This window comes from Cyprinodon tularosa, unplaced genomic scaffold (genome assembly GCF_016077235.1).
Source record: "Cyprinodon tularosa strain WSP-4 unplaced genomic scaffold, ASM1607723v1 ctg161, whole genome shotgun sequence".
NCBI lineage: Eukaryota > Metazoa > Chordata > Actinopteri > Cyprinodontiformes > Cyprinodontidae > Cyprinodon > Cyprinodon tularosa.
Genome location: NW_024038449.1, coordinates 1,341,469 through 1,364,084, shown reverse-complemented (window position 1 = coordinate 1,364,084; position 22,616 = coordinate 1,341,469). Strand labels below are relative to the sequence as shown.

The 22,616-nt window shown below is 39.5% G+C and overlaps 1 protein-coding gene across 4 annotated transcripts in view; it reads right to left on the bottom strand.

Moving 5' to 3' along the window:
* Nucleotides 1-22,616, bottom strand: part of plce1 (phospholipase C, epsilon 1) — a 132,632-nt gene that overhangs the window by 58,149 nt on the left and 51,867 nt on the right. For all 4 annotated transcript variants that reach the window (XM_038280579.1, XM_038280580.1, XM_038280581.1 and 1 more), the window contains exons 6-7: nucleotides 7,191-7,378; nucleotides 5,723-5,865 (exon numbers count right to left, since the gene is read on the bottom strand). In XM_038280579.1, coding sequence (XP_038136507.1) covers nucleotides 5,723-5,865; nucleotides 7,191-7,378 — 331 coding nt within the window. The remainder of the gene's footprint in view (nucleotides 1-5,722; nucleotides 5,866-7,190; nucleotides 7,379-22,616) is intronic.

Here is a 22,616-nt window from a genome sequence, read left to right as displayed (position 1 = left end):
CGTACAGTGTGAGCAGATCGCATCAGAGCCTCAGGCCGAACATAAATCGTGAGCTGAGAGCTCACACTGTACGACTAAACCCTGTGGTTTGTCGTACAGTGTGAGCAGTAGCTGCGCGCAATGATGAAAAAAAATCGCACAGTGTACGCCCATTTGTCACGATGAAAAACAAAAAAGAGGGAAGTTTAATATGATAAGTAATTTTTACACAACATACAGAATAAAAACCAATTATTATAAACAACAAACATTTGTAGAATAAATTGAGTTGGTAAAGTCTTCAAATACAGGTGCTGGTCATAAAATTAGAATATCATGAAAAAGTAGATTGATTTCAGTAATTCCATTTAAAAAGTGAAACTTGTATATTATATTCATACATTACATACAAACTCATATATTTCAGATGTTTATTTTGTTTAATTTTGATGATTACAAATGACAACAAATGAAAATCTCAAATTCATCATATCAGAAAATTAGAATATTACTGAAGACCAATAAAAACAAAGGATTTATAGAAATGTTGACCAACTGAAAAGTATGAACATGAAAAGTATGAGCATGTACAGCACTCAGTATTTAGTTGGGCCTCCTTTGGCCTGTATTACTGCAGCAATGCGGCGTGGCATGGAGTTGATCAGTCTGTGGCACTGCTCAGGTGTTATGATAGCCCAGGTTGCTCTAATAGTGGCTTTTAGCTCTTCTGAATTGTTGGGTCTGGTGTATTGCATCTTCTTCTTCACAATACCCCATAGATTTTCTATGGGGTTAAGGTCAGGAGAGTTTGCTGGCCAATTAAGAACAGGGATACCATGGTCCTTCAACCAGGTACTGGTAGCTTTGGCACTGTGTGCAGGTGCCAAGTCCTGTTGGAAAATGAAATCTGCATCTCCAAAAAGTTGGTCAGCTGCAGGAAGCATGAAGTGCTCTAAAACTTCCTGGTATGTGGCTGCGTTGACCCTGGACCTCAGAAAACACAATGGACCAACACCAGCAGATGACATGGCACCCCAAACCATCACTGACTGTGGAAACTTTACACTGGACTTCAAGCAACGTGGATGAAGTGCCTCTCTTCTTTTCCTCCAGACTCTGGGACCTTGATTTCCAAAGGAAATGCAAAATTTACTTTCATCAGAGAACATGACTTTGGACCACTCACCAGCAGTCCAGTCCTGTTTCTCTTTAGACGCTTCTGACGCTGTCTGTGGTTCAAGAGTGGCTTGACACAAGGAATGCGACAGCAGAAACCCATGTCTTTCATACGTCTGTGTGTGGTGGTTCTTGAAGCACTCACTCCAGCTGCAGTCCACTCTTTGTGAATCTCCCCCACATTTTTGAAGGGGTTTTGTTTCACAATCCTCTCCAGGGTGCGGTTATCTCTCTTGCTTGTACACTTTTTTCGACCACATCTTTTCCTTCCCTTCGCCTCTCTATTAATGTGCTTGGACACTGAGCTCTGTGAACAGCCAGCCTCTTTAGCGATGACCTTTTGTGTCTTGCCCTCCTTGTGCAAGGTGTCGATGGTCGTCTTTTGGACAACTGTCAAGTCAGCAGTCTTCCCCATGATTGTGTAGCCTATAGAACTAGACTGAAAGACCATTTAAAGGCTTTTGCAGGTGGTTTGAGTTAATTAGCTGATTAGAGTGTGGCACCAGGGGCCATCAATTTTGAACCTTTTCACAATATTCTAATTTTCTGATATGATGAATTTGAGATTTTCATTTGTTGTCATTTGTAATCATCAAAATTAAACATAAACATCTGAAATATATGAGTTTGTATGTAATGTATGAATATAATATACAAGTTTCACTTTTTAAATGGAATTACTGAAATCAATCTACTTTTTCATGATATTCTAATTTTATGACCAGCACCTGTATGTATTTTCCCTAAAAAAACAAATGAATTTGGATGTCTAAACTTTGGTTCTGATTTATCTTCCGAGTCTGTGTGATTTTTAAAAAATGGTGCACAAATTTCTTTATGGAGAAACCCTCTTATGCTTGGTGAGTCTCAAGCTTGTTGCCTTCTAAGCTTCTACTACAGGGTCTTCAACGTTTTCAAAGCCAAGGACCCCCAAACTGATTGCAAGATTGAGCAGGGACCCCCTAATTATATATATTGCATGAAATTGTGTTCTATCAAACTGTTCCTATAATCACTCTATTACATATGGAGTCATGTAACGAAAGTAATTTCTCTCTGGGATTATTGAAGTATTTCTGAATCTGATTCCTGGTTGATGGGACAGGTGTTGTGAATGGAACGGTGCCCAGCTTGAAAGAGCTCCTGTGTGTCGCTGAATGTGTGCATTGATGACTGAAAGACATCTTCTGCCTCCATTTATCTGTTTACTACAGTGTGTTGGATTCATGTTAATGTGGATTTAAAGACATTTTAATTAGTGCAAAAAATTGCAGGAGGGAATATAAAAAAAAGTAATCAACCAAGACTTTCGCGACCCCCATGCAGTACCTCCACGGACCCCCTAGGGGTCACGGACCCCCTGTTGAAGACCTCTGTTCTACTACATGCACACCACTCCAACTCAGTTCCGGTTGCTTCAATACCCTCCAGAGAAGACCACAATATGAAGCTGAAGCAATGTAACCCTGTAGGTTTCCAACCGCCTCCGTTTATATGTCGGATGAAAAGTTAGCACAACATGAAAAAAACGGACTAACATGACTGATATCACAGCCTGTCAATAGAAACAGATATAGAAATTACACATTTTCAGTGCTTATTTGTGCACCAGAGTACATGGCTCTGTGATCTTGCCAGAGACAGTCTGTCCCTTGGCTCTGTGCCAGTGGAAATTAATGTTGGGATCAGCTTACATTGAAGTCATATGTACCATCATTGTAGAGAAGGTAGACAGTTACTGACTGAACAACCCAGCAACAACCTGACTGCCTAAAAAGTGACGTTATTTAGTGTGAGAAGGAGACAGGGACAAAGAAACAAGCATGATGGTGGTTAAATTTAACAACCCAAGAAGAAGAAAAGTGACATTTGAGTGCCTTTCTCTAAGCTTTTCACAGGCATGTCAAAAGCATTGTCTTTTTCCAAATTTCTTTTATTTCAGAACTATCCAAGGGTATGTTATGCTTTTTTTTCTTTTGGCAATTTGCACGACATACCAACACAAATCTGCTTTTCAAAGCTGCTCTCCCTCCAATCAGGGTAAAAGCTGTTTTTAATGTAAAATAATAAGAAAAAAATAAAGTTTCTAGGCAGAAAGCTGGTAGACACAAACCCGAAAAGACTTGCTAAGGTAACTGCAATAAAAGCTTTTTCTAAACAATACTCAGATTTTGGTTGTGGAGGTTAGTCTGAATATAAAATAATAAAACACTTTTAAAATTGTATTTGTAGAAATTCTTAAATCAAATATTCTTTAGTTTCCACTTATAATATATACAAATATAATATACATAATGTCAGCCCACCGAGGCATTCATGACACTTTCATATATATGTAACTATTTCTAATCACAGTGTGTCTGTCTGTTCATTTGTAGCTTCAATATGCTTTTGCTATGATCCATTTCATTTATGTCCCACAACTTTGGGAACCACTTATCTATCACACAGCAAATTTAGCAAAATCTCAAAAGGGTAAATTAGCATTTCCTTGAAAGGAGCTGTAAATGTTTTTAAAAAGTGTTCTAAGGTCAAAAATAAAATGAAATAGTGGGGATAAGGTTGAAGAGCAGAAAAGTTATTTTCAAACTTACACAAAGCCTTTGTCTCTTTTTGTATCCCAACATTTCTTTTTTTTTTTTATCTGGGTCTAAATAGGAGGATGTCATGGAAAGTGAAAAGAGGGTATAATGGAAAAGGAAAACAAGGGAATTACGTGAAAGGAAAGGCCAAGTTAAGGGATCAGCAGCTGATCCCAAACAAGCCAGATTCTCCCGTGGATATATCACGTGGGAAAAAGGCAGAAACTAAAGCAGGAGACCACACGGGAATACTGAGAACCTTGGATGCCCCACTTTCATTTATTTTCCTAATTATTATCCACTTCTTTTCTTTTTTTTAAGTAACAGCAAATGCTTATAAACTGTTAAAAAAAAGTTCTAATACATACCAATAATTATGTATTATAACCAATAAAAAAGGAGAAAAATATATCAGTTCAGTTTATTTACATAGTCTCAATTCAAATCAAATGTGCCCTAAAATATTTACCAAAATAAACAGGTTCAGCAAAATCTGAGCAATTATAATAAAATCTAATTTGAGGTCCAAGTACATACAACTGAGTTATAATAAAATACCAATAAATTATTTTACAAATCTACCAAAAGATAAAAGGCTATATCTCTTAAGAGTTGCACAAAACATTGCAAGTGTGGCTGGGCGATGGGAAGAAAACCTAATATCACGATATATTTGGGCTGTAATCGCGATACACGATATATATCATGATATGTTTAAATCACCTTCAAAAACAATCTATTGCATAAATTGCAATAGATTGTTTTTGAAGGTGACATTGATTCAAACTTTTGGTTTAAAATTTAAAACATTTTATTTCCACCAGTTCAAAGCTTTTCACAAATAAGACTGCCACATTATGTATTTTGGTGTCACCTTTAAAAAGATTCCAGCAACCAAACATGAAGCAAAGCACATAAAAAAAAACATAATACTAAATTAAATGTAAAAGAAAATAGGGCTCTTTTGTGCATCATAAAATAAACAAAACAAACAAAACAAAACAAAAAAAAACATGAAAAAAAACAACATGAAAAAGGAAATCGACCTAAAATTACAAAAACAAAATTCGAAATATTGTCCAAAAATTTGAGTATTATTAGAGCATCTCCAAACTATTTCCATTGATCTTTACGGGCTGGAATTTAAAGAGGAAGCACAAAACGTTGTAATATTGAGAACATTGCCAAGTTTAGAAAACGCCTGCAAAACATCTGAATAAGACCACATCACATGACGCATCTAGAATACATTTAAATAACGTAACAAATAGCATCTGTGATTTCCCTCAATCTCTTCTTTTTTCTTTCAATTGGGATCCCTTTTTCAAACGACGGGGCCAACGTCATCGGCTTCAGAGCTGATTTATTTAATGCTTTATTTGGTGTGCGGGGAGATGCTGACATGCAGAGCTTACAACATTTTTCATTTTGCAGCAGAGGACTTTTTAGGCGGTGGAATAAATTTGTACTGCTACAATTTGTGGCGAGGGTTTTTGCAGCATCTCTTACAAATTACTGCATTGATCGACGTTCTCGGCGTGAAATCCAAACCACTGCCATATATTGCTTAACTGAAACACCTGCTGTCGTCGTATTCCATTTGCTGGTAACTGTAGTGCCGCGCAGAAAATAATCCTGTTTGGAGGAGGGGTTTATGATGCATTCAAAGTGTGTGGGAAAAAGAAAACTCTCAGTGAAATAGATGGGGACACCTTAATGTCGCCAAGCGAATTTGTACTCGATGGTTGCGATGAAGTAATTTTAACCATTGTGCGTGGGAAAAGTCATGATACAGTATATTCCATATACTTCACCCCTAATTGGAAGTTTAACTTGCTTTTAGCAAAAAGTGTAACTCTTGATTTATCTGAATAACTGCGGCTTTAATGAGAATCACTTCAAAATTATCGTTACAAAGGTTTTACACCTTTAAACATAGTAATGTGAATGTTTTTAAACATAAGAGTTCAGTATTAAGCACTCACCTTTTAACACAGCGTGGCTGTTAGAGCACTGGGGTACGGAAAAGGGAAGAGCTGCTCGAGCCCCTACAGATAATGTGGCCTCAAGGAGAGCTCCGGTGAGCAGCGAAGACAGGGACGTCCTCTGATCACAAGCTCGATACAATCTACACAGAAAAAGGGTCATTTTGGTATTTTAGTTTGAACAGCAAAGTCAATCTCCACTATAATTTCTTATAAACTACATAAGTGATTTGCAGCAGCACATATGGTATGCTGTATGACGTTACTGCATGTGAATTACAGCATTTGGAATAACTGAAACATGCAATAATTCATCTAAAACCAGGAGATGAAAAAAAAACAATAAACAAAGGTCTGATGCAACAACTCAAGCTTGTCAGCTGCAAATAAAAGCACATGTAATTTCATGTGCATAATTATCCAGTTATTACAAAGCAGCTGTTTGTGGTGTTCTGTCATTATGGTGTTGATACAAATTTTAGAATTTGTATGAACACTATAATGACTAGAGCAAGATGATCTAAGAGGCAAAAACCCTGTTATTTACATATTTATGAACCCAATTTGATTTCAGTGTAGGACTAAAACAAAAACTACTTTCCGCTGAAGAAAATTTGATATGACAGTAAATCTTTATAGTCTACCTTCATAAGAATGTGACATACTTGATTAACTTAATTATTTTTTAGTTTGATGAAAATAAAATGCATTTGTTTTTGAACTCAGTAAATAGAAAACAAATAAATACATCTCCCTAGAACGACAAAATAATAAATATATTTACAGACACAGAAATGTAATTTCTAAACATTTTTTGCTTCAATATTCAAATTTTCTAAATGTTTAATAATATTATCATTTTATAGTTCAGGTGTACGAACAAAAAAAAAGTTAATAAGAATTTATTCCTTTACTAAACATCAAGTTAAGTAAAGTACAAACTACAAAAGTACAACTACAAGTAAGTTTCCTCCCTTCCATTTTTGGCTCATATGTTTTATTTGAAGTTTAAATAATGATGTCAACGTAAAACTTTAAGAAAGCGAGGTCTCCTTGCTTCATAAATCTGGTACTGTAGTTGTACAATGTAAATACTAAAGACTATGTTCAGATTTTTATTTTGGTTTGGCTTTATCTTAACTGGTGAAATCTAACAGGAAATTGCAGGTTTCCTGGCAGGTCTCTTTTTCTGCACTTTTTCAGTCCACTTAAAAATTCTGCAATACTATACATTTTATATCACTAATTTCCAAATTCTATCCTTGTTTTCTCCCACACTGTATACATTTGATCAATGCTGCACTTTAAGAAATGGAAATGTCATGAGAGATGTACAAAACGAAATTTCGAACTCTGTATACAAAATGACAATAAAAGTTGTCTTAGTCTATTTGCACATGGTTAAATCGTGAACTGGTTTAACAATTTTGCAGAATAAAGGTTATAGCAGATGAAAATGATAACAAACCTATGAGGAAGATAATGTTGAAAACATTGAGAGTTAAAGCCGGTTTTCAAGGCTGGTCCCAGTGTGCTGGCAAGGTGGTGTAGACGCAGAGCCTCCCTACGACACGAACATTCAGACTGAGGCAACAGGAGCTTTCTGGCAGGATGAATTAGATTGATTTCTTCTCTGTCCAGCAAACAGCTGGTAACCTGTAAAAGAGGCAATTGATAAATAGATCACTATCTGTTGTTGTGACATAAACCATGATTGTAATTTTGGACATTGGGAACCAATGTCTACAGTATGCTTTATATTAACCGTGTCTATTGGGTTACTAAGATTAAAGTTTGCTTTACAACACCCCTAAACACACCTTCACCAATACGACATTCCTATATAGGTATGCCTTTGCCCCCCAGGGAGGCGTAAGGATAAAGCCACTGTCTCAGGCCTTTCTCTTTCCGTTTTCTGTGAAGCTGCCATGAGGTTGACATTGGAAGAGGCACTACCATAGCCCATGCCCAGGGAATAGAAACTCCAGACTGACCAGAGGCTAAGTCAGGCCTAATGGCTGACTTCAAAACCAGCTAGCTGCAAAATATTTGCAACATTTTTCTCAGAGTTTGAGAACTTTCAGATGCTGGCCTAAGGTGGGAGCCTTAAGGACAAAGGAAGGGCTTCCCCGATGGGTATCTGGCTCCGACAAAAGAACTTCCTTGCTGTGGGCCTGCGATGAAGAGCTGCTAACAATAAATGCTGGAGAAAATTCTAGCTTTCCACATGGAGATCAACAGATTTGCAGGTCGGCAGATTTACAGACAGATTTTCCAGATAAACATCATGTCTTGTTGATCATTTCATGTGTTTATTGTTGGGTAAAGACAAAGCTGACAGGTTGAACCACATGGTACACTATGCGGACATGTTTTATGCTGTCGTTTATTAGGCTAAAACAAGCTTTTTTTAAGGTTTTAAACACTAATATAATGTTTATGTTCATGTTTGTTAATGTTAGTTTACCTAAGCTTAACCAGTTTTACTCGAGTTTTTTTACTCAAATGTGTTTGACTTGGAGGGCTGCACAGTGCACAGTCTATAGCACTCCTGCCTTGCAGGTGTGATTCCTGGAAACTTCAGTCTTTCTGCATGGAGTTTGCATATTCTCCCTGTGCATGTGTGGCTTCTCTCCAGGTACTTCGGCTTCCTCCCACAGTCCAAAAACATGACTGTTAGGTTATTTGACTTCTCTAAATTCTCCTTAGATGTGAGTATGTGCGTGAATGGTCGTTTGTCCCGTTTGTCTCTGTGTTGCAATAGATTGATGACCTGTCCAGGATGTACTCCGGCTCTCGCCTACTGACAGCTGGAGATGTGACAGGCTGTGGCAGAGGCTGTGACAGAAAATGGATAGATGAATGGATGGATGTTTGACTTTGAACTGAATGATTTTGTAAATAAACTCTTATATTTTGAATGGAATTTTGGTGGATTTATTCCATATATGTCCAGAGTTATCTGTTTGACCATGTTTTGAACTTGATTCATACTTTCAATTGTTGTTCTAACACACAGACAGTAGGGCATGTGTTCACAAATAATATATGACAGTCTGAATATAATTTGATTAAATGAAAACTTATATTTATTGCCGCTTTGTTAAAAAAAAAAATCACACACATCATGTCTCACATCAGGCGAACATAGTCAGCTGTGTTCTAGATTCTAGATCTGCATATGATTTTATAAAAAGAGAATGTTCACTAAATAAAGAAAATTTTTGCACAATTCAACACTCTCCAGTCAGAGGCTTCTCCAGATCTGCTGTGAGACAGACCACTACAGGAGATCCTTTCTGCCTACAGAGGCTAATATCTAAAACAGCATACCCTATACTGTAAGAGTTACAACGTTATATATCCCTTTGAGATCAATAAAGTATATTTCAATTGAATAATAAGAAAACTGTTATTCAGCATTTGTTTGAAAACATTGGAAAAGTGGTGGAGATAAAAAAAATAAAATGTGCTGGTCTTGTCGTTTAAGCAAATTACAACCAAAAAGCAGACTGCAAGAGGCTAAACAAAGTCTTAGAAAGACGTAGGTAATTATGGGATCTAAATTAGGCTCTTGACAAAAATTATATGAAAATGCATCCACCTACAATCAGATAAAGAGTGCACAGGTTTAACCTCGATAAGAGGAATGTTGGTATTGCTCTTAAACAAAAATTTGAAGGTTGGACTAAAATTTGCTGAAAAGAACTTGGAAAAGGACCAGAGCTTCAGAAATTATACTCTTCAGGAAACTAAGTTTTTCATAGAATCCACCCTGAATTTTACCTTGTATTAGAGGCTGCTTGAACAATATATGAGACTGTTTGCAAATAAATAAAGAAATAAAATGAAACCAAAGAGTTAGGTAGAACTGGATTGTGCAACATGACAGGTTCAAAAAATTAATTTAATTTCCTTTTGAGAAAAATATAGTGTTTTTCAACTAAATTAAAAATAAGGAAATTGATTTTTTCTAGATCTTTACTTGTAATCAGATCACTTTTATTATGAGAGAAAAAAGATTTAATGGGAGATGTTATCCTAAGTGTTGGGAGCTGGAGAAATACCAACTTTCTCCAGCAGAGTCCGCCCTGGATCCTCTCAGCTGAGCTGTCTGCGCACCTGCTGCTGATCATCTCATCTGGAGGACCAGACTACATAAGCTGTCTTCAGACCTTGCCTCGACGCCGCAGTGTCTTAATCAGTTGGTTAGCACCTAAGCCATAGATCCTCTGAGAACCTTGTTACTCCTGAGTCCTGTTTGGGTTCTAACCCTTTTTGTCTCTGCTTCCAGGTTACCTGTTTTTCTCCAGTGAAGCTCTGGAAGAGCTTGACCTGCCGAGCCTGCCCTCCGAGCCAAACCTGAAGACTCACTCTCTGGATTTCCTAGCAGCTCTGGATACCGAGCTGGAAACTCAAGCCAAGGTCAAACTCGTCTCTAGAAGTAAGACGCTGAAACAGCTTACGGACTCTGCAGAACCAAATCATCTCCGGACCCAACAGTTCCGCTCCCTAAGCCTCATCTACGCACTTCAAGGTACAAACCTGAACACAACCAAGATCAATCCCAACCAAGCCTTCGCTAACAGAACTGTCTCTCTCACAGACTCCAGTGAACCAGTCCCAGACCAGAACCAGTCAACTGTTCATTTATTTCATGCTTGTGCAAACAATAAACTTGTTAAACTTTCCCTCTGAGTCGTCAGTGTTCTGCATCTTGGGCCTCTCTGTTAACCCATCATGACAGAACACTGCGGCCAAACACAAGGCCCAGCAGATCACCTTCGTCGTCTGCTAGAGGAACAGGAAGCACAGATCCATGGACACGTTCAAGTACTCAGTGAGTTGAACACCCGCATCGAATTACAAGATCAAGTCATTCAAGGTTTTGCCAACCAGTTGAATAGAGCTAACGCTGCGCCTGCAGCACAACCATTTCCGGGTCCAGTCCCACCTCCAAGGTCACCGGCGTTGACGTCATCCGAGTTCCGTCCAAGTTTACCAGAAAAGTTCTCTGGTAATTTAAATGACTGCAAAGGATTTTTATTTCAATGCCGTCTTATTTTTCTGAACTCTCCTGGCAGTTTTCCCACGAATCACAAGAAAATCACCTTCATTCTATCACTTTTAACAGGAAGAGCTCTAGCCTGGGCTCAAGCCAGATTTGCCTCAGATGAGAGCCTAAATTGTCGATACACAGATTTCATTTCTGAGTTTTCTCAAGTTTTCAATCAGGACACCGATCAAACCCTTGGTTCACGAGCTCTTTTTCACTTAAAACAGGGAAATTCTTCAGTGGCTGAATTTTCCATAAACTTCCGGGTTAAAGCGGCTGCTTCCGGATGGAACCAAGGCGCCTTAAAAGGAGCATATTTTGAGGCATTAAACGAAAATATTAAGGATGAGCTGGCTACTCTTGATGAACCAGCTACACTCGAAGAACTGATTCATCTAACCATTAAGCTGGACAACCGGATCCGGGCTAGAAACAGCCTAAAACACAGGAATTTAGGGTTGTTTTCCTCTGTCCCCGCCTCAAATAATGTGACTATTGTTTCTGCTCCCACAGAACAGTTATCCAGACCGAAGCCTAAGAGCCAGCCTCTCCTTTTGCCTGTTCAGGCTACTCATCCTGGAGAGACTGAAATGGAGCCTATGCAGGTTGGACACACTAGGCTGACTCCAGAGGAAAGACAAAGGAGATTTCTGGGCAAACTTTGCATCTATTGCGGTGAGAGTGGACATTTCATCGCTTCATGCCCAGCAAAATCAAAAGCCGGGGCCCGTCAGAGGTTTTGAGGAGTCTGACGGGCCACGAAAAAAATAGAAAAACCTCCTCGTCTCATGCTTCCTGCCACTCTGTTTGTTTCGGACCAGAGCCTCTCTTTCTCAGCCTTCATAGACTCTGGTTGTGAACGAAACTTAATTGACTCTAATCTCGTCCAACAGCTTCGAATTGATACAGTTCCTTTAACCCAGCCACTCAAGGTCTCTGCGATCGATGGGAAGAAACTTCATCAAGTCACCCACCAAACTCAACCTCTTGAGCTTCTGATCTCAGGTAACCATCGAGAGACCATAACCTTCTTTGTTTTTTCCTCCGCATGTTCCCCTCTGGTGCTGGGTTTTGAATGGCTGGAGAAGCATAATCCCCATATTAATTGGACTGATCGTCATGTGGAGTCCTGGTCCACATTGTGTCATGAGACATGCCTCCGTTCTGCAGCTCCCGCTGTGGGGTCCCCTAGAGGTGGGGGGGAGATGGACGTCCCTGACCTTACTTCGGTACCTCCTGACTACCATGATTTGGCTCCTGTCTTCAGTAAGGTCAGTACTTCGTCCCTTCCACCACACAGACCATACAACTGTGCCATCGAGCTTTTACCCGGGGCTCCGTTACCCAGCAGTAGACTCTACAACATTTCCAAACCAGAACGTGAGACTATGGAAAAGTACATTAACGAGTCGCTAGCTGCAGGGATAATCCACCCATCTTCATCCCCATTGGGCGCAGGGTTTTTCTTTGTTGGAAAGAAGGATGGTTCTTTAAGACCCTGTATCGATTATAGAGGCCTGAACCAAATTACAACCAAGAATAAATATCCTCTTCCATTGCTCGCCTCAGCTTTTGAGCCCGTTCAAGGAGCTACCATTTTCACTAAGCTCGATTTGAGAAATGCCTATCATCTCCTCAGGATACGTGAAGGGGATGAGTGGAAGACGGCATTTAAGACTCCCTTGGGCCAGTTCGAGTATTTGGTCATGCCTTTCGGATTAACTAATGCCCCTGCTTGTTTTCAGGCCCTAGTGAACGATGTTCTCAGAGACTTTCTAAATGTGTTCGTGTTCGTCTACATAGATGATATTCTAATCTACTCCAAGGATCTTTCTGAGCATAAGAGACATGTCCGCCTGGTTCTTCAGAGACTGCTGGAGAACAAACTTTTTGTAAAGGCTGAGAAATGTGAGTTTCACCAATCTTCAGTTACCTTTTTGGGGTTTGTGCTCGAGGCCGGGCAGGTTAAGCCTTCCGAAGAAAAAATAAAAGCAGTTTTGGAGTGGCCTGTTCCAGAAAACCGCAAGCAGTTACAAAGATTTTTGGGTTTCGCTAATTTCTACCGGAGGTTTATCAGAAATTACAGCCAAACCGCCCTCCCATTAACTGCCTTGACATCATCCAAGAGAGTCTTCCAATGGTCCTCCGAGGCACAATTTGCATTTGACAAACTCAAAGCCTTGTTTTCCAGAGCTCCAGTGCTGATCCAACCAGATCCATCTAAACAATTCATCCTTGAGGTTGACGCTTCTGACTCCGGCGTGGGGGCAGTCGACTCAGATCAACGAATCCACCCCTGTGCCTTCTTCTCACGTAAGCTCTCTCCCGCAGAACATAACTACGACGTTGGTGACCTTTTGGCTATCAAGTTGGCCCTGGAGGAGTGGAGACACTGGCTAGAAGGAGCGGAGCATCCAGTTCTAGTGTGGACTAGGGATGCAAACGGTTAATCGACTTTAGATTAATTGTCGATCAAGAGGTTGCTCGATCAAAATGTATTAATCACGATTAACCGCTAGAGGGTGCTAGCGCTTTACTGTAACTTGAACACAGCGTGAGAACGAGAACACGCCTCGTGTCGCGAGAGAGACCAGGGTCACAAAAACCTGGGATTTCTTCCTCCAGCTACCAGGAAGTCAGCTCATTCCACGCTGCTTCAAATGGCTACAGCCGAACGCGACAGCATCACTGCAGGTGCCGCCACCACTGGAGACGACGGTAACACTGTCCATACAGGGCATCGGCGACATGGGGCTAAGCCTACATCTGCTATGAGTTTACTTCTGGCTGAAACCTATTCTGATGCCCGCAAAGGTGACGTGGAGAGTGAAGTGGATATGTACCTAAAGGACCCTCCTGCACCACTTGAGTCGAGCCCTACGTGCTGGTGGAAAGTGAATGAAAGGAGGTTTCCGACCCTGGCAACACTAGCAAAACGGTATTTGTGTACGCCAGGCACATACCGTATATTCTCTAATATAGGCCCGGGCCTTTATTTCACTCAAGTGCATCGCGGTCCAGGCCTTTATTGGATAGAGGCCAGAATTAGAGACAGGCCTCTATTGCTATTTGAGCAAAACAGACTACCAGTGGAATGAATAAAAATGAGATTTTGTGTCTATTTGAACCTATAAAACACTAGGTTCATTTATTGAAAAAGTACAGTTACCATGTCTCGCTTGGTTTGAAGTAAAAAAATAAATAAAATCCTCCAATTCTGTTTAATCCTCCTCCTCAGTTTCCTCTTCATCTCTCCCTTTAATCTCCTCATCACTCGCGCTCCTCCTGTTCTGCTGCGTGTCTGTTCTCTTCCTCGCGCAGACGGGCAGCAGTCAGGGCCTGTCGTCCAGCTGCGCAGGGCTGTGGTACTTGTATGTTACTACCACAAGTATAATGTTGAGGTATGCCCAGAAAAAACGTTTATAGCCCCGGCCTGTATAAGAGACCGGCCATTATTTACCTCCTCTAACAGCGAGACCGGCCAATGTTAGAGTCCCGGCCGCTATTGGAATACAGGCCAATATTAGAGAATTTACGGTAAGTCCCCTCTGAGCGTGTGTTTTCAGTAGCTGGGCTCTCTGTAAACAGGCTACGTACAAGCCTTACCCCAGAGCACGTGAACATGCTAATTTTCTTGAACAAAAATATATAGAACCTAGGCCTAGGTCAAGTTGTGATGTGCCACATTTCAGTTAGGAGAGGGTAATATTGAATCACCACTTTATTTGATTGTTCTGGTTTGAGGCCCTGTAATGTTATGCTATGTTGTTGTGTTCAGTGACCCTGTGAACGTTTCATTCTATTTTGCTGTAACGCTATACAAATTGAGGTAGAAATATGTTTTGGATGTTTCATTTTAGGATTGTTGAGGATTACCCAATTAATAGCCTATGCAGTTTCTTTCTAACCTATAGGCTCAATAATATTCTGTTTGGCTCTCTATTTAATTTCTTCTATTCTCTTTTTATTTCTGTTTCAAATGCAAGAACTGAGCCAGTTTTTTTTTTAATTAAAGATTTTGTTTTACCTTAAAAACGTGTCTGCTTTCTTCTCCTAATGCATAATTACTTGAGGAATGTATAATATAATACAATATAATTATGGTATCATAATGTTGGCTAATGTAATATAATACCTCAATTATATTAAGGCCCTATTGAAGCCCTGAAACTCAGGTGAAAAACGCCGCTTATCAATTAATCGAAAGTCGATCGATAAGATAATCAACTAATGATTAACGAATTAATCGATCATTTGCATCCCTAGTGTGGACTGATCATAAAAGTCTCGCCTACATCCAGTCCGCAAAACAAGCGACTCCTCGACAGTCAAGGTGGTCTCTCTTCTTTTCACGCTTTAACCTCATTATCTCCTACAGACCAGGATCAAAGAACATCAAACTCGATTCTCTCTCTCGTCTCTACGCTGTGGATCAACCCGAGTCACCTCAACCTGTCCTCCCTGCCTCATGTACTGTTGGAATGGTCACCTGGGAGATCTCTGATTTAATCAACGCTGCTTTGGCCACGGAACCTGATCCAGGTAATGGTCCACCTAATCGAACCTATGTCCCTTCGTCTGTCAGGTCTCGCCTCATCCAATGGATGCATTCCGCAAAATTCTCCGCTCATCCGGGGGTAAGCCGAACAGTTTCTCTGATCTCAAGACGTTTTTGGTGGCCCACTCTTCATCGAGATGTTAAAGAATACGTATCGGCCTGCTCCACCTGTGCACGGAACAAGGCCTCACATCAACCACCCTCTGGTTTGCTGCAACCTCTCCCTGTGCCCACACGTCCATGGTCCCACATTGCTATTGATTTCGTCACTGGTCTCCCTGATTCTCGAGGTATGTCCACAATTTTCACCATCGTAGATCGATTCTCCAAGTCCTGTCACCTGATCCCTCTCAGAAAGCTTCCTACGGCCTTCCAAACCGCTCAACTGCTGATAAAGCACGTCTTCCGTCTCCATGGAATTCCACAGGACATCCTCTCAGATCGTGGACCCCAATTCATCTCACAGGTTTGGAAGGCTTTCTGCTCTGCTCTCAATTGCAAAGTTTCACTAACCTCTGGCTATCATCCCCAGTCCAACGGTCAAACTGAGAGGATGAATCATCATGAATTACCTGGCTATGCACCGAGCTTTAACGCTCTTCCAGAACTTTTTTGATTTCAATCAGAACTCTCTGTTATATTGGCTCATGTGTCTTTGTTATATTGGCTCTCAGAAGCAATTTCCTTCAGGAAGAACAGAAGTCAGCAGGCAACGAGAAATAATTAACACTGAGGAATATAACTGTGACACAAAACAGATGGATGGAGAGGTGGGAAAAGGATCCACACAGAGACAAAGAGATGCACAAGAGTGAAAATAGATCAAATAGCAAGGCATGAGACAAGAGAAAGACAGAAATCCCCAAGGAGCTTTGACAGAGTGAAGATTTTGATCTCTAGGAGAAAACCTCTGACAGTTTGCCTTTTGATCAACCGTTGCTTGGAACAACATACATCCAACATAAAAGGAATCACTTTTTGAGAACAAGCGTCTTGTTCTTTGTCCTGGAGTAAACATGCAGTAAGGCTCCCCTGGTACAAAATTGAGAAAAAAAGCCATTAAGACAACAATAAATGGACATCTATGCCTCCGGTGGGGTTTGATATTTCAAAAATCTGACCGAATCAATATTGGTGAGCGAAGTAAATGATAGTGAGAGGAATTTGAACACCACTCCAATGTAATCACCAGGAAAACTGAGCATCTGTGCTGCTTTTTTGTTAAATTAGGAAAAAAAGTGGAAGAAGAGTTAATTAATTAATTAGACTTCTTAGGCTGAAAGTGGATTTATAATCAGTGGCTGGTAATGCAACCCTGCTGAAATTTTCAAACTCTCATTGTACTTTTTTCAGGTTTGATGTTAAAGACGAGTAGTGAATAAGTGTAAACTTAAAGGATATAAATGTTGTCATCCAAAAGTACTCTGTATATGCCCATTATTCCAAAATTTTACAATTTACTAATTTTGCCAATAGCAAGGTCCACCCCTTGATGCTTAAAATCTGATAAAGTTTTGTTTTCCTAAAACGCGGAAGAACACGGAAAATGTTATAAAGGATATTTTAATGATAGAAAAGACAGAGAAGCAACATCTTACTAGAAAAAATACTGGTTTCGGCAATGTTTCAATTGAAATACTCAAAAAAACATCAGAAAATGACTTTTTTTTTTATACTTTAATGCAGCCTCTGAATTTAGCCATATTTACTGTGATAAACATGAAAAAAGACCATTGTTGAAAATCTGGAATGAATTTTTTAGCTTGGGTGAAAGGTGAAAGTCCAACACATTTTATAAGGGAATCTTAGCAATGCCCTTTTTAAAACAAACAAACAAAAATAACAAAACAAAAAAACAACAATAATCCTGTTTGAAGTCCTCCATAAGCCACAGGGTATATATTTGGAAAAAAAGAGCTCCTCTGACCAAAGAGAACCAAATCAAACCTTTTGCCATGCAGTAAAACAAACTGCATTTAAGCGCACCGACTCCCCAATGAAGCACGGTGATGGCAGTATCATGATGAAGTGATTGATATCTGGTTTAGGTTGATGAGTTAAGCTAAATTCAAGAAAATCCTGAAAGGAAATCTGTTAGACTTAGGACTGGGGTGGACCTTCACCTTCCATCTAGACAATGACCCCGGATATAGAGCCAGTGTGACAACTGGTTGATTTAGGTCAAAAGATATTTACTTCATTAATAAATGACCCTATTAAAGTCAAGACATGCATCAAAAAGAATTGAATAGACTTTAAATTTGATCTTTACTAAGAGTATTCATCCCATCTCAAGGAGCTTGAGGTATATTTCAGGTCTATAGACATATACTTAGCAACTTTACTTGTAACTGGTACTGATAACTATTTCTAAACAGATTAATGCCATTCTGTCACATAAAGTTTGATGTTTCTGGCTGAAAGATGAAAAAGATTCAACAGGTATAAATACTTTTCAAAGCACTGTGTTGTTTGACTTGCTAGCTGTCTAAATGGGATGGGTTTCCTGCCCGGGGTGTAGGCCCTGTTGTCAGATCTGACCCATCCCTGGGGAAAATGGGCATACCAGTCTGCATGCACGTTTATGAAGGGAAGAACGGACTACTGGGGGGCGGGTTGAATATAAAAGATAAAGACCTCAAGACTTTAAACATCACAACAAAAATACCTTTTTCTCTTTTTTTTTTTATCTGCTGGTTAACATAATTTTTTCCATATTTACTGTTTTGTTTAGTTAGTATTCAAAACAAATTGTGTTTTCACAGACTAGATTAACCAGATAAACTGAAGATTGAGCTACCAAATATAGAAAGTGACAAAGAGAAAGGAACATATAGATTTAGTTTCCATAATTTGTAATGTTTTTTTGCTGCATAATGAGACATGGTTAAAATTATGAGGGAGTGTTTGTTTTTTAAATTTTCTCAAAAACAGATTCTGCTTTTTTAATCCTCTTCATGCCAGCTTTTCCTCCTGTGATCCTTTTGCTTTCTCATCCATAACAAACAGTAAGACAGATGCCTCCAGCCTGACAGGGATGAGTAATGAACCAAGAAAAACTGCAGGTCAAAGTGTTTATGTAAAAATGAGCCTGACTCCAAAGGACACTGTTGGGAATGCGTTGCTGCTTTTGAGCGACACGGAGCAGCTGGTTTCACACACGAACAAACAAAGCACAGTGACATAGAGTTACATTCAGGCTTTCAGCGGAGATCACAATCACACCATCAAATCCATTTCCATTGGTTTTCATACGTTCTGGATTGTTTTGAAAAAGTCTTTGGCTTTTAGAATTATTTTTAGCATCAGTTATTTAAAGTAGACATTTTCTGTCTCATTGCAGTAGTCTTTTACATCACTGAGAAGAAATTCTGGCAAACAATGCATAACTTTGGCTCTGTTGTAATTTCTTTAAGATAAGTCATTAGAAAATTGCAAATACCTTGATTGATTTTCAGCCATTCTCTTGTTGATTTATAGAAACAACATCGAGAGACGTCCTATAAAGCATTTTGTTGGTTGCAAAACATACGCTGAATATTTTTCTCTTTAGGTGCCGTAAACCTTACAACTATTATTACGCCTATACATTTAAAGCACTTGTTTCTTTGTTAAGAGAATTAAGAGGTGAGAATTAGGGAGGGAGAGAGAATAAAAAAAGACAACAGAAAATACAGTATAAGTTCTATAAGTCTACTTCCAAACCTGAAAGAAATGACAAGACAGATAGAAAAAACACACCTATAACAACAAAAGAGGGAGTGTCCAATGGATATGCAGTAAATATATGTATAAGAATGTAAAAAACAAAACTTATCAGGATTACACAATTGTATCTAGAGTTATATATAGTTGAAGCTACAGTTCAGTATTACGCATAACTGTGTGTTAGTTAACACCTGAATCTAATCGCCCGTGGAGTACTGCAAAGTTCTGATTGTGTATAAAATGTTTACAAGTTTCCTTTAGTAGGAAGACATGCTCAATACAGGTATGAGGGACCAAGAGACCAGAGCCCCAGATATTTAACGGCACCCCAGAGTAAAAAGACAAGGGGCCGCACCATCCCAAGAAGGGCAGAGGAGAGGCCCGGGGCCAGACGGCAGAGGCTATGGTGCTGAAAGACACAGCTTTGAGCTCAGACACATGAGGTACCAGGAGGCATCACTCCCAAGCAGAGACGCCACAGAGCCGGTAGGGCCAGGCCAGCAGCCACCCTGAATAAGACAGAACCCAACATAGAAAAAAGCTCTGCAGAGAGAACCACCATGGCACCAAATGATAGAGGTACCCATTAGGGGTGCACCTATCACACCTTTCTGGCCAATCACAAATGCCTTACATGCCGATTCCAATTCTGACTGATACAGATTTCTTTTTATAACTGACACTGTTTGTTAGTCTGTTATTATAAGATCACATGGCAAGATATTTCAATCTTATCTTATTGAACAAACATTAATTGTTTCCAGTGACACAATAAAAACTTCTGAAATTTCTATTTCAAATATAAATTAAAGTTTAAGGCATTGACAGTTGGTGGTTTTTAAGACCTTTACAGCAGTAGATCAGATTGATGAAAAAGGTTGGTATCTCATTTACAGATCTCCCAAAATCAAGAAAATCAAGGAAGATAATTCAGGAAGCCTATAAATCTGTGCACCATTAGTACCAGTCACCATCGGGCAGCATAAGGAGAGAGGAAACAGGCCCCACTTATATCTGGGGGCCTCAGATGGTCAGTAGATGGAGGCATAAACACTCAACCTGACAAGAAGACAAAAGCATTCACAGGCATCCAGTCCGCAATCATGCAAACATATACAGACACTCAAAAAAAAAAGACACACAACAATAAAAAAAAACAAACACATTCTTGCACTTCTCGTACATACACTATCCTCCCAGGTCTAGGCACCAACCCCCTTGAAGAGAACCAATCCCCAGACCCAGGATGAAATCCCCATCCCCCTGGGGTAGGAAGGGGCAGGCAACTCGAACTATGAAAAAAAAAATTATAATAAAATACATGCAAGTTCAGCCAAGCTTTTTACAATTTCTAATTTGCATAGGGCCAATATTCCTGGAAGGCCAACTCATGGGAAGAGTAATTAATGCCATAATAGTCTCCCACTTGGGAATAGTCTTTCCTACAGTAAGACAAGGGACTTTTCCGATGTTTTATCCAGATTCATGGTCAGCAACAGTTGCATAAGCTCTAACACACTTGTATTCCCCAGACACTTGGTCCCATAAAGCTTTAATATGGCCGGTTAACCAAGTACTAGTATCATTTAATTCCTGAAGCTAGTAAAACCTATCATGAAGATCCTGGAATTGGAAGATTATGTTTTTACTTATCATCATCATGACTTTGTGTAAGAAACCTGATGTCTATGTAGCCACAGTCACAAGAGACACCAGGGCAATAATTACATTTAAGCTCCATTACATAAGTGGTGAGCAGGTCATCTAACATCAATACATCCGGCATGTTCTTTTTCATCTTAGATTACATTACCAGTGATCCTGCATTTTAGCTAGTTAGTAAAGCTCAAGTTGTATTAAGACAGTTGTTGCTTATAGTGGACTGTAGCTCATATTGCAGAGCATATACAGGAAACACTAATGGCTTAAGCTCTGTATAGGGACATTGCAACTGCTAGGGGCAATAATTCACTTCTTTATTAGTTGCAACTCAGGATAGCTTGTGACAGTTCACATATGATGACAGTTGATTCATTCAACAGCAACGTTTATTTAAGCTTCAAGTTTCTCTAATTTTCTTCAGAATAGATTAAATCAACTTAAAAAAAAATTACAAGGAGAAAATGAACAATCACTTTGTACAACCTACAGTCACAAGTTAGTCCCTTTAGCCCCCATTAGGTAATTTCTCTGCCTGGCAACAGCCTTTCTGGGAGAGGATTAGCATGGGGAGACTGAGGGCCATGACACGGACTACTGAACTTTGAGCTGGAATGCACATGCACACAGATACACTCAGACACATGCACGTGTAAGAAAGTAGATATGCAAACACTTAGTGACTTATGTCACCATGCATATCATAGCAGACCTTTTCTTCGTACGAGACACATGAGACCATGAAGCCAGCTGAATGAAAAATACAATCACTCGCATCCTAAATGCCTTTGGGTTTAGGTCTTTTAATAGAGCTATACATGGTAATTAAAACTCTGTCTGTACCAACTACATTCTCTTTTAATCAAAGACAAGTCAACCCAACTCTGACACTTACATATATAACAGTAATATAGTGATATAGAAACTATAATTCAAAACACCTGAGCTGTTAGAACAGCCACAACAGAGAAGCTTCCTTTCTGTTTCTTTTAATGTAAATGGAAGTAATCTGACCAGGCCACAGCGTTCAATATGCCAATGGTATCATTAAATTAAACACAAGTGCTTACATGGGAATAGACAAATCACATTAACACGGATCTGCCCTCTGAAACTCTCTCCCACAGGGCTGATAATCCAAGGAGGGAAATAAATTGTTTTGTCAGAAAACTACTTTTCGAAGTGCCCTACAGAATAGAGGTGAGCTGAAGTTGTCTCGAATAAATCGCCGACTCACAGCTGAGATAACGGAAATTAATGTATGTTTTTTGCCTGGAGTTAAAACAGCAGAAGGCTGTCGGCGTGATAATAAAACTTGTAGGGGAGCGCTCCGAAATCATCTTATAACGAGACAAAACAGCTTTTTATAAATTCATTTTCCCGCCTTGTGAAAATGTATTCACTTTATATCTTATGCCTGACTTTTCTTAATTAATGACCCCCCCCCCCCCCCCCCCCATTCTTAATTATTTAACATTAGGTTGCCCCTCATCCATGTAGTAGTACTAGAAAGTCATAATTACAGCTACTATTCAAAGGTATAGTGGAGTTTTCGAGAATATTTGAAAAGACCCGTCCTCTCCACTTAAAAAAAAAAGCACATGCAAAACCTGTACCTATTCCCAACGGGGAACGCCTATTAAACGTGTGCAAGAACGTGCATGTGGAGCATTTCTCCTCGTGCACGCTCTGTTTAAACGTTTCTGTTTGCATCACTCATACAAGCTTACTTTCCAAAAGAAGATTTGCAATTTTTCCAGTAAGTCAGACTCACCACCGGTAAGTGAAATAGGGAAGAGCATGTAGGACTGCATTAAGTAAACATATCACCAGAATGATTGACTATTAGGAGGACCACTTATTTTGATGATCCACCCGGAATAAGAACCTCCTGCACTATACCTTTAATTCAA